Below are 14,027 nucleotides of genomic sequence, written 5' to 3'. Positions count from 1 at the left end.
TCCCTGCTGATAAATCTCGGAGGACCACGTCTAGATTATGAATTGTGGAGCTGCTCTTTGGGTACCAAACTTTCCATGGCTTGCTAGGAATGCTCATTCTCCATCGTTAGAGCTGCGTTAGACACACAAGTGTAAAGGTGTGTTAGACACACAACACCAGTCTCTCCCTGGAGAAAACCTTAGGAATAAGGACCTCAGAAAGGGCATTGCTGCTGGTGGCAGCAGCATGGGTGATGAGAGAGGAGGTGTGGACCATGGTGGGTATGCCCAAAAGGGATGGGAAAGGTGCCAGTAGGTGGTTATCATTACTTAAATCTGTGCTCCATGTGGAGATGCTCCTATATCTTCATCTGTTTGCCTAGAAGAAGATTTCTTCACAGGCTTGTGTGGAAACCTCTTCAAAACTTCAGTGTATATGTGCTTTCTCTTTTTCTTTCTTTCTTTTTTTTTTTTTTGATACGAATATACATGATTTTGCTTCTTCCTCCTGCAGTGGTCTTTTGAGACCTCATGCTGACTAGCAAGGAGAACGGGAGAGAACAAATGATTGTTTTAAATGTCATTTCAGATTTTTCTGCATTTTTACGTAGTGATTTGTAGCATAGGATGAAAATCTGCTCTTTTTGATTTTTAGAAGCATAGTTGGAAATATCCTAAATCCTGTCATTAAATTAATACTTTCTGTTTTTCAGTTATGTTGCAGAGTTCTGGAGGTTGAGGCAGTCTTCTTGGTAGCTTATTTACAAAGTCCTAAGCCCAGAAGGGTCCTTTCTGATGCCACAGAGCAGTAGGTGCTATCAAAACCCAAATAAATGATCTGCTTAATGCCATTTTAAATGTATATTTAAAATTGGAGGGGAAAAAAATCCAAATGACTGCCTCTCCCTCCTCACTACGATGTGAAAAAGATGTTTTGGCCATAAAATATTCTTTTTTGAAGAATGACCTGGTGGAGGGAGCCCTCTATGGAAATGATTTATGAAGCAAGGCAAGTCCTTGGTTTAGTGGTGCACAGGCACTGACGAGGTGTTTCCTAATGAGCGAGGTTAATGGAGGAATGGCTGGCATTTGCCTGTTATGCTTGTGGCAAAGGTCCCTGCAAGAGCTTTCATCCTTTAGGATGGCAACACAGTGATAAATAGCAGCTCAAGATCTTGCGAAGTCTAGACGTGCAGGCTGGAGTCGACCACGCTTCACACGTTCTCCTCCACCTCATGTTGTATGCAGGCAGGAACATGGTGATGGTGCCTTTTTTTGATGCATAACTTCATATTCGTTGAGACTGCCTTGATTTTGTTTTTATCCTCTTGGGTGTAGCGGAGGCGTGTGTGTGTGCGCGCGCGTGTATCTGCATCCATAAAAATAATAAAAAATTTGGGCCTTTTTTATGTGTTATTGCTAATCCAGTTTGAGCTCTACTGTCCAAATTGCTTCGTTTGTGACCCAAAGTGCATTTAAACATGAACTGCAGAAGCTCCACGGCATTAATGCTTTTGATTGATCTCCCTGATGGTTTTATTAAAGAACTAAAACCTTTTTTGGGGGGAGACAGATACAGTTAGCGCTGTGGCAGGAGAAATCTAATTACATTTTGGCTTTGTCCTTAACTGAGACGATACAAAATAGGATTTTTCTAATGGCTAACTAAAATAATCTCTCCTTTAAATAAAATATAGAAATGGCTGGCTGAGTTCAAGCAAAAAATGCCCTGCTTCCAGAGATTGATTAACTACTGGCAGTGTTTTGGTCCTGCTGCACACTAGTCCAGCCTGTGACCTGGCTAAACCTTCTTGGATCAGTCTGCCTAGACAAAGCAATGATTTACTAAACCTTTTCCTGAGTGATCCTACCCTTTGGGCCAAGAGATTAATCTCATCGTGTGTGTGTGTTTGTGTGTATATGCACTCGGTATTTCAGTAAATCAAATAATACCGTCATCTCGCTCAGCTCTGTCTTCCAGAAACAGGCATCAGCTCAATTTTATGGATTTTTTTCTTAAGAAGCTGCGACTCAACACGTCCTTCTCGGGTTCCTTGTTCTACCAACCTCATGCAACTTAAAATATCATGGAGATTATTCAGAAGAGTTAAAACTTTATGGCATCCTTTCCCCAAGTTGGTAGTAATGACTCTTAAAGCCTGCTCCCTATATTTGACAAAACTGGTTTTACTAGCAGTCTGGGGGGGCGGGGGTTGTAATAAAGATCTAATTCTTTTGAATAATTTGCTTGTTATCTTTAATTGACTTAAGCCCGAGTTAAAAAAGATGTATATATTGGGGGGAGAGGGGGAATCGCTACGCAGATGTCTGTGGAAGCTGTGAAGTCTGAGTCACGGTGTGAATATAGAAGCCCTGCGTTGTCATCCCTGGTGAGCAGGGAGGATGTATTTCTTAATATTAAAGTTCCTTTTTTAATTTTAAAAGAAAATGACTTAAAGCCTCCTGTCCTTCAGAGACTGGTTGTCAATGGCATCATTATAGGTTACCATGGCAATATATGCTGAGATAATAGATTAACAGCCATTGATTGACTAGAAAACTTGAAGCTCTTTTATCGGGGGATATGCCAAACGTATTGACAGAAAACAAAATTCAAGGTAATCTCCTCCCTTGACGTTATATTGTTGGCGTTCTCGGTGCTGTAATGGGGAGGTTTTTACCTGATCTTACTGACCCAAAGAGCCAAAACATTTTGAGATAGTTTTACCGCATTTTTTAATTAGCTGAGGCAATGCCCTTTCCTCCCCTTGAAGATCTCCTCCATCCCCCTTGAGGAGCTCCACTCAGCCAACCACTAGGGAAACCTTGTTTTTTCGTGAGGTCCATGTCTGGGCAATGCCAATTGGCACAGGCATCGTTTCTCTTTTCAAGAGTCCCCAAACGTGATGGGGTGGCCTGAAGTCCTGGTTTGAGAAATCTGCTTTATAGTGTAGAGGTGGTTTATCCCGTAGTCCACAGGGGCTCTGCCATGCCAAAGCTTTGTGAAAGAGTGGTGGGGGAAACGAGCACCAAATCTTTAAATCCTTAGGCACGCAGTTATGTACTTAACCACAAATGTCATCACTAGGTTGATACTTTGCCTAAATAATAGGTCTAAATATACTTTTAAGTGTACCAGGAATGAAATCACTCTGCTTGGGGAATAAGCAGTGGAGAAACGTTTACAATTGTAGGCTAGTTGTAGGCTCTGCTGAGCTCCAGCTAGGTGGTCTTTCTAGACCAACATTTTCCAAACTTGCCCAGTTGCAAGCCTCACTTGGCTTTGATTTTGTGATCCTAGCATCAACTACTCGAATTTCTTCAATTTTGCAAACTATGTGTAACTTCTGGGAGAGGGTAGGCTGGGGGAACTAAAGGGGCATCAACCCTCTTCCCTTGCTGTCTACCTCCACGACTGCCTCCCGGTGTGCAAGACGCGTGCTTTGGTCACGGTCCTCCCACCGGACAGCTTTCCCCTTGCCAAAATGCAGGCAGTCTGCTGAACCCCTTCGGTCTTCTCCCTCTCCCAATGGCTCCCTGATCTGATGTGGATGTTTCTTTAAAATAAATAAATAGCTAAAAGAAAACAAGAGCTCAAACAAAGGGCCTGACTTTCATCACACATGCGAGAATGCATACGCAGTTGCTTAATTGGTACATGCAATTACCCTCCAAATTAGAGGGCAATTACCCCAATTCAGTGTACAATCTCTGCCATTTTGTATTATAAAATTACGTGTACAAATAGCTATGTAGGGACATCGCTCGCTGTTTGCAAATAACTTCAGTTGCATACACAGTTTCTTGTATAAAGCCCGGTGGTTTTGACAGTCAGGCAAACAGACTGTCTGGTAAATCACTCTGTGTTTAGGCAGACTATTTTGACACATCCCATCTTTCCGTATATATTTTCATTTTAGTTTTTTTAAAAAAGGGGATCAGCAGAGATAAAGAGCTAAGATTTACAGTCTGCTTCAGCCTTGGGGAAGATATTCCCTCTATATCTAATTATAAGGGAAGAAGAGTCCAGCAATGGGTAACATCTAGATCCAGAGTTGCTACGTTGGATCTTGCCTATAATTTAGCAGCTCATGGGTAATGACACAGCCTCCGCAATCTGCCAGCAGCTCCAAGTTAGGAGGGCAGAGCTTTAGTCTCGGATCAGCAGCGAGGTCCCGTGCTTCAGCAGGCTGAAGTCTTTCAGTCCGGGAGGACCTTTTTAATGAGCTCCCCTTCTGCCTTGCAGTTCCACGTATAGGAGAGGTCTTCCAGCCCAGCACTGTGTTTTGGATGTTTTTTCCAGTCTTTAAGGAGTACCAAGGGTCTTGCTTGGCAAAATCTTCATGATACAGTGGTCATTTAGGGCAGAAAATTGACCTGATGATGATTTTCTGGTGTTGAGTTCCAAACCACCATTTCCACCCCAGAAATGCCTCCTGGTGGATAGTCTATCTCCTGCTGCCTTCATAATTTTGGGATGCTTGGAAGTTTTGGCGGCCTGATGTGCGTGCAGCTTTTGCATGAAGAATCTGCTCGAAGAAGCCACATGGTGATCCCTAAAGTGCTGTCTTGATGCTAAAAACAGAGCTTCTAGTGCTGACCTAACCCTTCCCTGAACTTTGATTTCAGACAGGGGTTCAGACTATTCCTTAAATGAGTATTTTTGGATCATGGTGGTAAAATGTTTGCGGTTTGTCCTCAATTGCCAAAAACTAGCTTTGCCTGGGCACTTCAACGAGGCTCTTTTCCACGGGTTGGCTTTGGTACTGCGATGCGGCTCTGGGGTCAGGGGCTGCCGAGCTCCTGCCCCGTGGCAGCTTGATGTGCCCCATGTTTACTTGTTCAACTCTTTCTGCAAAGTGCTGTACATGCAGCGAGGCATTTCCACCTGCAGCAAGTTCTGCAGGCAATTGGCCAACCGCAGGTTAGATATCTTCCCCCTGCAGAATGCTCCTGTGCGCACTTATGGAGGAGGACAGCAAATCCCCCTCTGTGCTCTGTACCTCTTGTCTAGTTGGAGTTCCTACTGGGTAGGACATGGCATTTTCAAACTTTTGCTTTGTGGCTCATGGAGTAGTGTTAGGTGGGGGGAGGACCAGGGGCCTGAGGAATTAGGCCATGTTCCAGCAGAGATCTTCAGGCATTCATTTAACAAATGTTTTAGCTCTCAGTTACACCTCAAGTCCTTTTGACTCCCTGCCAAAAGCCAGGCGAGTCCTTCAGGTTTCACAGTGGGGCTGTGGTACATTTACTTGCCACCCTGCGTGACCGGGGTGTCCTTAGCGGGCAACGTGACCCAATGAACGAGGCCTGGGAGCTTTGCTGGTTTGTGTGGCTGTGCGATGTGTTACTGTGAGTCAAGGGACATGGTCTAGGTTCACACTAACCCTTGTGGCGTGGGGATGGGAAAGAGCTGGGAAACAGGAGTGGGACTGCTGATCTCAGCATTGATGCCAGCTTGTACTGGCTTAAACTGGGCTTAAAAGCATGGCCCAAGGGTCTTACCCCTTGGCACGAGGAGAACTGAGCCTACAGATGTGCTTCAGGTGTGCATGAGTGCCCAGAAGGGGGGGGGGGGGGAGAAGGAGTAAAGGGCTTCCTGCACCTGTTTTGGGGCAATACCCTATGATTATGCCTGCATTTTGAAATTAGAAGTGGGGCATGTTTTTTGGCATTTTGAAGCCCTTTACAGAGCTGACATCACTTGGACCCTTGGGAGAACCGGTGCTTACATACCCACCACCCCAGTGCCACATCCAATGCGGGAGAGGAGATGGGAAAAAGTAAACGCCTTAGGGACACAAAGGAGCAGAGGGCAGATTTTGTCCTGGTAGTCACCACAACCCCATCTTTCTCTCCCAGAGGGACAAAAACCTGCCAATGCCCCTCACCCTCCCTTCAGGTCAGGGTTTTTTAGTGCAGCGAATGCTGATGAGATAGCGAGCTGCAAACTTTGGTCTCTGCGTGCTATCTTACAGAATGAGGCGCGGGAGTTTCTTGATGAGCAGAAGCAGCAGGTAAATTAACACCCGTTCCTGGAGCTGTGCCCCTTCCCACTGAGACCATCTTGGGCACAAACCAAAGGGTTTCTTGCAGGCGGAGGCCCGCGGCAGGATTAGGATGCTTATCCAAATGGCTTTTTAAGAAGATCTAAAGCAGGTAGCAAGCAGACAGGGCTTTTAAGTGTTTCCTTAAAGAAAATATCCTTAAAAGCTGTGTTAAGAAAAATGCATATTCATTCATCTAAAACTTTCTATGTGGTTTTTACGGAACTCGTCTAAACTTTGAGAGCCAAAAAACTGCGAAGGGCCTTTCCCTTGGCGTATTTGCTGTTTGCAGAGTTAGGCTCGTGTGTTTGAAAGCAGATCTTATTCTTAATCTGAAACTTGTTCCAGAAAAGACAACTGTCTTGGGGGAAGGGAGCCTGGGCTCGGTACAGGATTTAGCAGACTCGAGTACACTCTGTTTGCTGGTCCCAGAGCCGAAGCAACTCCTGCTCAGCATTTTATTTTATTTTTTTTTTAACATTCTCTTTTCAAAGCACAGTGGAAACGTTAAACCTCGAAGCAGCTCCGTGCACTGCATTGCAATGTGTGGGCATTGGCCCGCTGCGCAGGTGGAGGAAACAGAGGCTACGCAGTACTGCTCGAGGTTACAGCCAGAGTTATCTGAGCCAGGATTAGATTTTGGGGCTGCTTCCCAGGCAAATGGTTCATTAAACCAGCCCACTTTTTAGGAGATTTGGGTTGAGGAAGGAAGAGGAAATTTCCATCTAATGCAGAAGCGGGATAAAGCTCTCTCTGGGTTTAAGGTGATGGAAATATTACAGAATGTATTTCAAGGAAAAGACCAGAAAGTGATACTGAGTATTAGCTCTCAGCCAGTACCCACGTTAAATGCTGCATTGAAACTAAAGTATTTACTCATTACTTTATAAAAACGGTATCACATTCCCTGTGCACGAGGCAATGCACCTTCTGTTGCCTGCTGATTTAACCGGTATTTAGCAAAAATGCTTAATCTGCTCTAACAAAGTATGGTGCAAGTATCAACAGAGCAAATATCAAGGCTTTAACAAGGAGTGTCAATATTGACACTGTTCTGTGTTGAGGGATATCAGTAGGTTGTTTTTATTATAGTAAGCAACTTGTCAGAGGAAAACTCCGATGGAGCTTTGCAAGTGCCGATAAAACCTGCAGGTGCTATTGAAATTGAGCCCTTGTTTGTGTGTGCTCGGAATATAATTCCCCGTTTCAGAAGTCAGCTTTATGATTTTCTCTTCCCCTTCCCCCTTTAAACCTCTCCCACGATGCAGATGAAACAGTCTGCCAGAGAAAGAGTTATTGAAGAATTGAACGCCTCTTAAAAATGCAAAGAGATCTTTCTGGTCTGATGGATTTGCTCCATACCATGGAAATTACCCATCGCTGATCGCAGGTGTCAGGTACCAGGAGCAGGCTGGACAGATCAGAGCCAGCGCGGTGCCAGAAGCGGCGATCTCTCATGACGCTCTTGCAGTTAAACTTCTGCTGTGTACCAGGTCGTCGGCACTCATTACTCGCCACCTGTTGTCAGCAGAAGGCTGGTTTCCTACTATAGTTTAGGCTAAATTCAATGCCTTAACTGCAATCGCTGGCTCAAATGCAGTCTCCGCAGTGCTCTACCCGCTTAGAGGTGCTGCGAAATTGGAGGCAAATCCTACTGCTGCAAACCAGTTTGGAGACTTGCCCGCTTCAAGGAGCTGCAGGCTGTGAGAAGGGAGGTCGGGCTGGTGCTCAAGCTGGGATTTGGGCAATTGGGGTTCAGCTTCCCTCCCTGACATCCTTTGCACTTGGGTCAAGCATTTAATCTTTGTGCTCCAGCTCTTCCTCTGTTAATTGAGAATAATACTTGCTTCTCCGGTTGGATGTTGTGCATATGTTTGCATCGTTGATAGGTGGGTGCTCAGGTACAGTAATCACGGGCTATATTCAGGGCCTGGAGTTCATTCCTATTTCTGGGCTCGGTGTTCTCTCCTCTGGCTGTGAGCTGCGTTGTACTCAGTGCCTTGCAAAGAACACATTGAATCACCTTTTAGAGACCTTTTAGCAGTGTCTGGTTGCCACCCTGGCCCGGAATCACGGACCTGGTTGTGTTTAGATCATCTAGTTGTGGCCCTGTATGCCTGCCTTAATCTCAGCATTAAAGGTTGCACTTACTTCAGAGAGGGCAGAGTCATGTAAGCACTGCAGAATTTTCAACAGCTGGATACTTAGTTCTGCATTTTTCAAAGGTCTTGCTATTCTGGGAACATAGTGCTTTCATTTCATTATCCTGCAGGACCGATTTGTATTTTCTACACAATTGTCAACACATTTTATTAGGATGCCTATGTTTTCCTTGATTGCAATCCATCAAAGTAATGGCCAGGTCAGACCTTGCCTTAGGTCAGGTGATCCTGAAGCGTGGTGGTTGGAGGGCATCCCTGAATTTATGGTCACTAACTTTGTGGTACTGTTTCTGGGGGCATCCGCATCTCTGTTGTACATTTAGTTTCTCTTCCCAGTGCCCTTTTTAAACTTATCTTCAAAATGCCACGAAGCAGAGTATTTCCAAATGAAAACAGGATTTTGGAGGCTTAAGGCAGAGCAGATCATCTGCAGATATGAGTTCTCTTACTTCACTCCTTTTTTGTTCTGTATATCTGTAACAGTATTTCAGTTTTGTGGGGTATGATGGCTGTGTGGAAGTTGTTCCACTTTGTGGTCCCTAAGAAGACCTCCTCAGTTCTTTGATGCAAGGCTTGTAGCTGGGCTAAAGTCAACGCAGGTGGAGAGGTTCCTTTGTGGTGCCAAGCGTCAGTTTGTGGTGGCCAGAGCTGTTTGGAAGATAACATTTGTCTGACTAGGGGCAAAGGGGAACAGAAGTGCTTAGTGGACCATAAGTGAAAACATGGGATTTACCATAAGGAGACTTACCAAAACAGACCTGAGATGGGATATGAATGTAGAATTGGCTTTGGTCTACCCCCCTCTGCAGGATGACTGTTGCCTATTCTCAGTTATGCCCTACCCATCTGAGAAACCATTTATTTTAGATGGTATTTCCTCAGATGGTGGTGGTGAGGGAAGGCATGACCGTGTTGTGTGACAGCTCAGCAAGTGGCAAATTGCACCTCAGGGAGGTGGAATTTCCAAAGCATGGTCTCTGTGTTTTAAAAGATACTGGGTTGCGTTTCCATCCTCCTGTTAGGGTGCTGTGGTTGAAGCACTGGCTGGAGGAGACTTAGGAGACCTTGATCTGGTTCTCGGCTCTACCACAAGCTCCAAATGTGAACTCAGGCACATCTGACCTCTCTGTTTCCCATTTCACACCTGCACAGGGAGGATAACCCTCCAGACAGCACTGAAGAAGTTCATGTGTATAGGGTGGTTAGTTCTTAGAAAGAGAAATGACATTAACATGTGCAGAAAACACAGCCATGCGGAAATGCGTCTCCTGGGATCTGTTTCTGATTTTGCTCGAACGTGTTTTGGATTTGCATTTTGCTTCAGGACCAGGACATGGGGAAGCGGAGACAAGGGAATGCATTTACTACAATGCCAACTGGGAGCTGGAAAAAACGAACCAGAGCGGCGTGGAGCGCTGCGAAGGGGAGAAGGACAAGCGGCTTCACTGCTATGCCTCTTGGAGGAACAATTCGGGCTCCATTGAGCTGGTGAAGAAAGGCTGCTGGTTAGACGACTTCAACTGTTATGACAGGTAATAGCCTAACTGGTTTCTCTGAATGCAAGCGTAAATTGTTCCTTTAGGTGCAAAGGCCCCTGATTTTGCATAGAGAAAAAGAAAGCACGTCTAAGTCAATTGGCCCATTCATCCCCTGTAATTACTTCTGTTGCTAATGTAGCTCTCAGAATCGTCACTTATCTGCCTTTACTTCCTAAAGAGAAGCCACAAAAGACACTTTTAGTTTTTTTGTTGTGTTTTTTTTCCCCTTTGCAAAGCTTTGATAATTCTGGCATGCTTTGAAAAACGTGTCCTGTACCATCAAATGAAGAGCAATATGTTCTTCCAAGAGCATTTGGCGATACAAAGGAAAACTTGGAATCGTTTGGAGCTCTCTAGAAAAACACAGATATCTGGGGGTGTTTAGAGGTTGAGATATTCTGGCACTTGTGATGTTGCAAAAGTTTCACTGCTTGTCCACTGAGTTAACAGACAGGAGTAGGGAGAAGGAGTGGGACTGCAAAAGCAAATGCATGTTTGGGTGTCGCTGCCTGTAGCTTGCTGAGAAGGAGACAGGTTTTGCAATATGAAGGCTCCAGCCTCATTAAATATCTGAGAAAATCAACTCTTTATTTTCTCATTCCCCTTGATGTGATTCTGAAGAGGGGAAGAAAACTACAGCTAAAGAAAACATCCTTCCTAAAAGGCAATAGTTCAAGACTAGGTCAGTGTTTTTGTTTAAAACAAAACAAGCTATGAATAAGGAGAACATAAAATTCAAGAGCTTACCTTAATATTATACCAAAATAGAGCGATCTCACCTTTGTACAAGCAGCTGCATATTCTCGTAGCTCTTTTATCTATTGAGATTCCAACAGTTTTAGAACATCAGATTTCTGCTACTTCAGAAAGACTGCTCCAGAACTGAGAAAGCCACCCCAAACTAATGCTTCTCCAACCCAACTGAAACAAATGAGGCTTAAGCTGGAACTATATTTGTCCCAAGGCAAGTTTTATCTCCTAGTGATCATATGCCCTTCCTCGGTTTTGTCCCTGTTGTCTTCGGTATCAAGATTGTGAATACTACCACATCTTGTTGCTATTATTAGTCCTGGGGTTACCTTCCCACCACACCTATTCCCTTGCCAGTTCCATAGTAAAGTTCTAAATATAGTTAAATTTTTATTCTTTTTTGATAAAGCCATCCTTCTTGGCCCATTAGTCATCTTAATGCTGATCCTTGTGAGAACAGAAGGTCACTCTCATTTCCTACTTCCAAGCAGAAGTGTTTACTGTAAACAGATTTCTCCTTTTAGTGTCTGCTCTGGTGTACAGCGACACTTGTGTTATAACTGAGTGCCTCTGTGCAGTGATGTAGTGGTTCTTAATCTTTGTCATACCACAAAGCATACAATAGCAAAAAGTTTTCAGGACCGCTCGCAAGTCTTTTTGCGGTGCTTCGGTTGAGCATCCATTATCCTCTAGCCTCATTTTTCCAAGGCATAGTCACAGGGCAAAACTGAAAGATCTTCTGAGAATTAACAAACAGTGCAAGTGTGGGAAGCAACATTTGAAATAAAGGCTAGCTTTAATTAAATAAAAGCTGTTTAAATTGAGTCTTTTTTCCCTTGAGTGTCCTCTTCGGTCTGTCACGCAGGCATTATGGTCTGATTGCGAGGCGGAGGGCAGAAATGGCTTAAAAACGTGACGTTTCGATGAAGGGTGCCGCATCGGCGCCCTTGCGCAGGATGCTGCGCTCTGGGGCGCGGCGCTGGGCGATGCGCCTGTAGCTCTCGGCCAAGGTGTCCCCCGCGTGAAGGACGCATGTCCTATTCCTACAGCTCCTGGCAGCTTGCAGCGCAGGCGGTGCTTAGTGCGACATGCCAAGTGCTACGTCTTCGTCACTGGAAGGTGGCAAACGCAGCAGTGCAACAGCTGGGGTATGTAGGGTTACAGTTCCCTACTCTGTGCTTTAGCTTAAGAGAACAAGCAAACGGCACGTGTGAATTTAAGGCTATATGGAAAAGGTACTGGTTAAAACCCAAGCATTTGCTCTTGTTTTTTGTTGTGCAGCCCCACTGGAGAGGTCGCGTTCACGTTCCCTCGAAGGGCACGAGAACTGCTGCAGATTGTGCACTCGCTGCCGTAGAAACATGGGTCGTTCTGTCCCACTGTCTCGTTTGTAATGTTTGCGAAGTATAACGTGTCATATGTACCTGGATAGCTGCCCTGAGCGCGCACCAACTCAAAGACAGGGATAATGAATTGCAGATGTGGAGCAGGCTGTTTTCACTCATTAAGCTGATTTCTTAACCAACAGATTTAGCGAAGGATGTGTTTTTTACTCAAGACTCGGATACTGATGCTGTTAAATCCAAGCGGCTTGTTATTGGATTTCAAGAAAAAGCATCTGGAAACATTGCTTAACTTGTGGAAACATCTTTCTTCATTTGGATAACTTGATAGCTGTTTTTTTCTTTGAAGTTAAAATAAAAAATTAAAAGAAAAAACAAAACAAACCGAGTGCTTCCCAAAGGAGATCTTTCATAAGGCATTTCAGCTAAAACTGCTTTTCTTCCTCAAAAGGAATGAAGTACTGAAAACTACGATGCGTTGTGATTTAAGAGAGCTGTTTCTATTCTTCCCGTAGCGATATGTCAGTGATGCCACCGAAAGGGAGGCTTGGCATGGATTCATAAATGAGTAATAATGTCAAACACATATGATTGTTTTGCTACTTCCGCTGAGTGGTTGGAGGAAGGAAGTTATGCATATAATTGAGCTGGTCTTCAGGAAATAGTTTGATACAGTTCTACGCAGAGAACAGCTCTGCAACTGTAATAAGTAAAAGCAGAGGGTCATCTAGCAAAAAATGGCAGGGAAGGGGAACGCGTGCTGAAGAAATAGTCTACTAGAGCGCTGCAAAAATCACTGGGCGTCTCTTTTGCAGTGGTCTGCAGAAAGGGAGGACATGTGGAAGATTGCTGGAGTTGGTCTGGTATGTGGAAGTCTCCTAAGGCCTTGCAAAATGTGGAAGGAAAGCTCAGCACTCGGGCAGCCGGATGAGAGGCAAAAGAGAAAAATTGGAGTTGCAACTTGAATTTCTTAAAGGCTTGATGCCTTCGCGCAAGTGTAAGCTTTCTAAAGGAGGAGACTTGAAAATGAAACTTAAAATGAAACGTAAAAACTGCAGTCACTCTCCTGCCTTCGGTAGTCAGAGGTGCTGCTGCTGTCCTATGCCCTTCTAGTGCGTTGATAGCGCGTTGAGGCAGTGATGCTCAAGCCTGTGAGAGCAATCTCGGTTCAGCCCTCTTCGCCTGTGCTTTATGGCATGAATTTAATTGCACGCCCAAATATTCCTCTCCCCCGACAACATACGCGCAGGTTGCAAGAAAGACGCTGTGCAGGGACCGAGGCGGCTCTTCATCGTTTTCCTGCTTCTCATTCAGTGAGCGGTGCCTGCTGTTATTTATTACTTGCCACCTAATGCCTTCAATACATATGAAAGCATTTGTTTCCTTTATGGGCTTTTCAAGGGTTCTCGCCATCCGTGGGGGCATTGGAGTGCCGGAGGAACACTAATGGCTTTATCTCCGTTGCGTGAGCGGGATCCGCTCGGTGGTGGCGCGGAATTGCAGCGCGTGACCTGCCGGCTCTCCGCCTGCTCCGGCTCCCCCGTTTCCCTGGCTTTGCCAGCGCAGGCAGGAAACCCAGCTGCCAGCGGCTTCGCTCGCGGTCGAGGGGACTCAGCCACTGGCGTATTGGGCGGTTCATGCTGGATCCCCAGAAAATGAGCAGAACGGCAGCATTAGTGGTGCCACTGATTTTAAGTGACTTACTTGGTAGTGCTTAAGAGCAAGCAGCTGAAAAGGGATCCCCCAGCTCAGCGTTCGCAACCTTCTTTATTTTTTACCATCCTTCTTCGTTTTTTGCTTTCCTTCCACGATGTCTGATTTGCAGGGGAATTGAGGACTGGCTCCTCGACCGCTTCCAGCGCACGACCCACCTGCTTTTCCCCGAGGACCCTCTGCGCCAGACCGAGTGGAGTAGAGAGCCCACGAGGAAAACAAAACAGTGTGAAAACAAAATAGCGTCCTATTTTGTTTAGCGTGTGATGGTGCTTTTAGCTGCCGAGGGGGGCTCGTGGCTGTTGTGTGCCAGGCCCTGGACTATCTGTGCTTTCTGGGTTTGACTTCCCCTTTTGTCTATTCACAACCCCCTACAAAAGCCTCCAGTGCTGCAGCAGAGCTGCCTGCCTTCTTGATTATTCTCTCAAGAGAGGCAAAAGTGGTTTTCTCTAAGTGGGGACTGCGGATGTGTGGTATGCAGGCAGCAGGGCAAGG

The 14,027-nt window shown here is 45.3% G+C and overlaps 1 protein-coding gene across 1 annotated transcript in view; it reads left to right on the top strand.

Moving 5' to 3' along the window:
- The window catches only part of ACVR2B (activin A receptor type 2B), a 93,759-nt gene that overhangs the window by 63,379 nt on the left and 16,353 nt on the right, over positions 1-14,027 (top strand). The window contains exon 2 of the mRNA XM_062567652.1: positions 9,513-9,720. Within this exon, the coding sequence (XP_062423636.1) occupies positions 9,513-9,720 (208 nt within the window). The remainder of the gene's footprint in view (positions 1-9,512; positions 9,721-14,027) is intronic.

Source organism: Rhea pennata, chromosome 2, assembly GCF_028389875.1.
Source record: "Rhea pennata isolate bPtePen1 chromosome 2, bPtePen1.pri, whole genome shotgun sequence".
Classification (NCBI taxonomy): Eukaryota; Metazoa; Chordata; class Aves; order Rheiformes; family Rheidae; genus Rhea; species Rhea pennata.
Note: the sequence above shows the minus strand (reverse complement) of the source record. Positions and strands in the feature narration are given on the sequence as shown.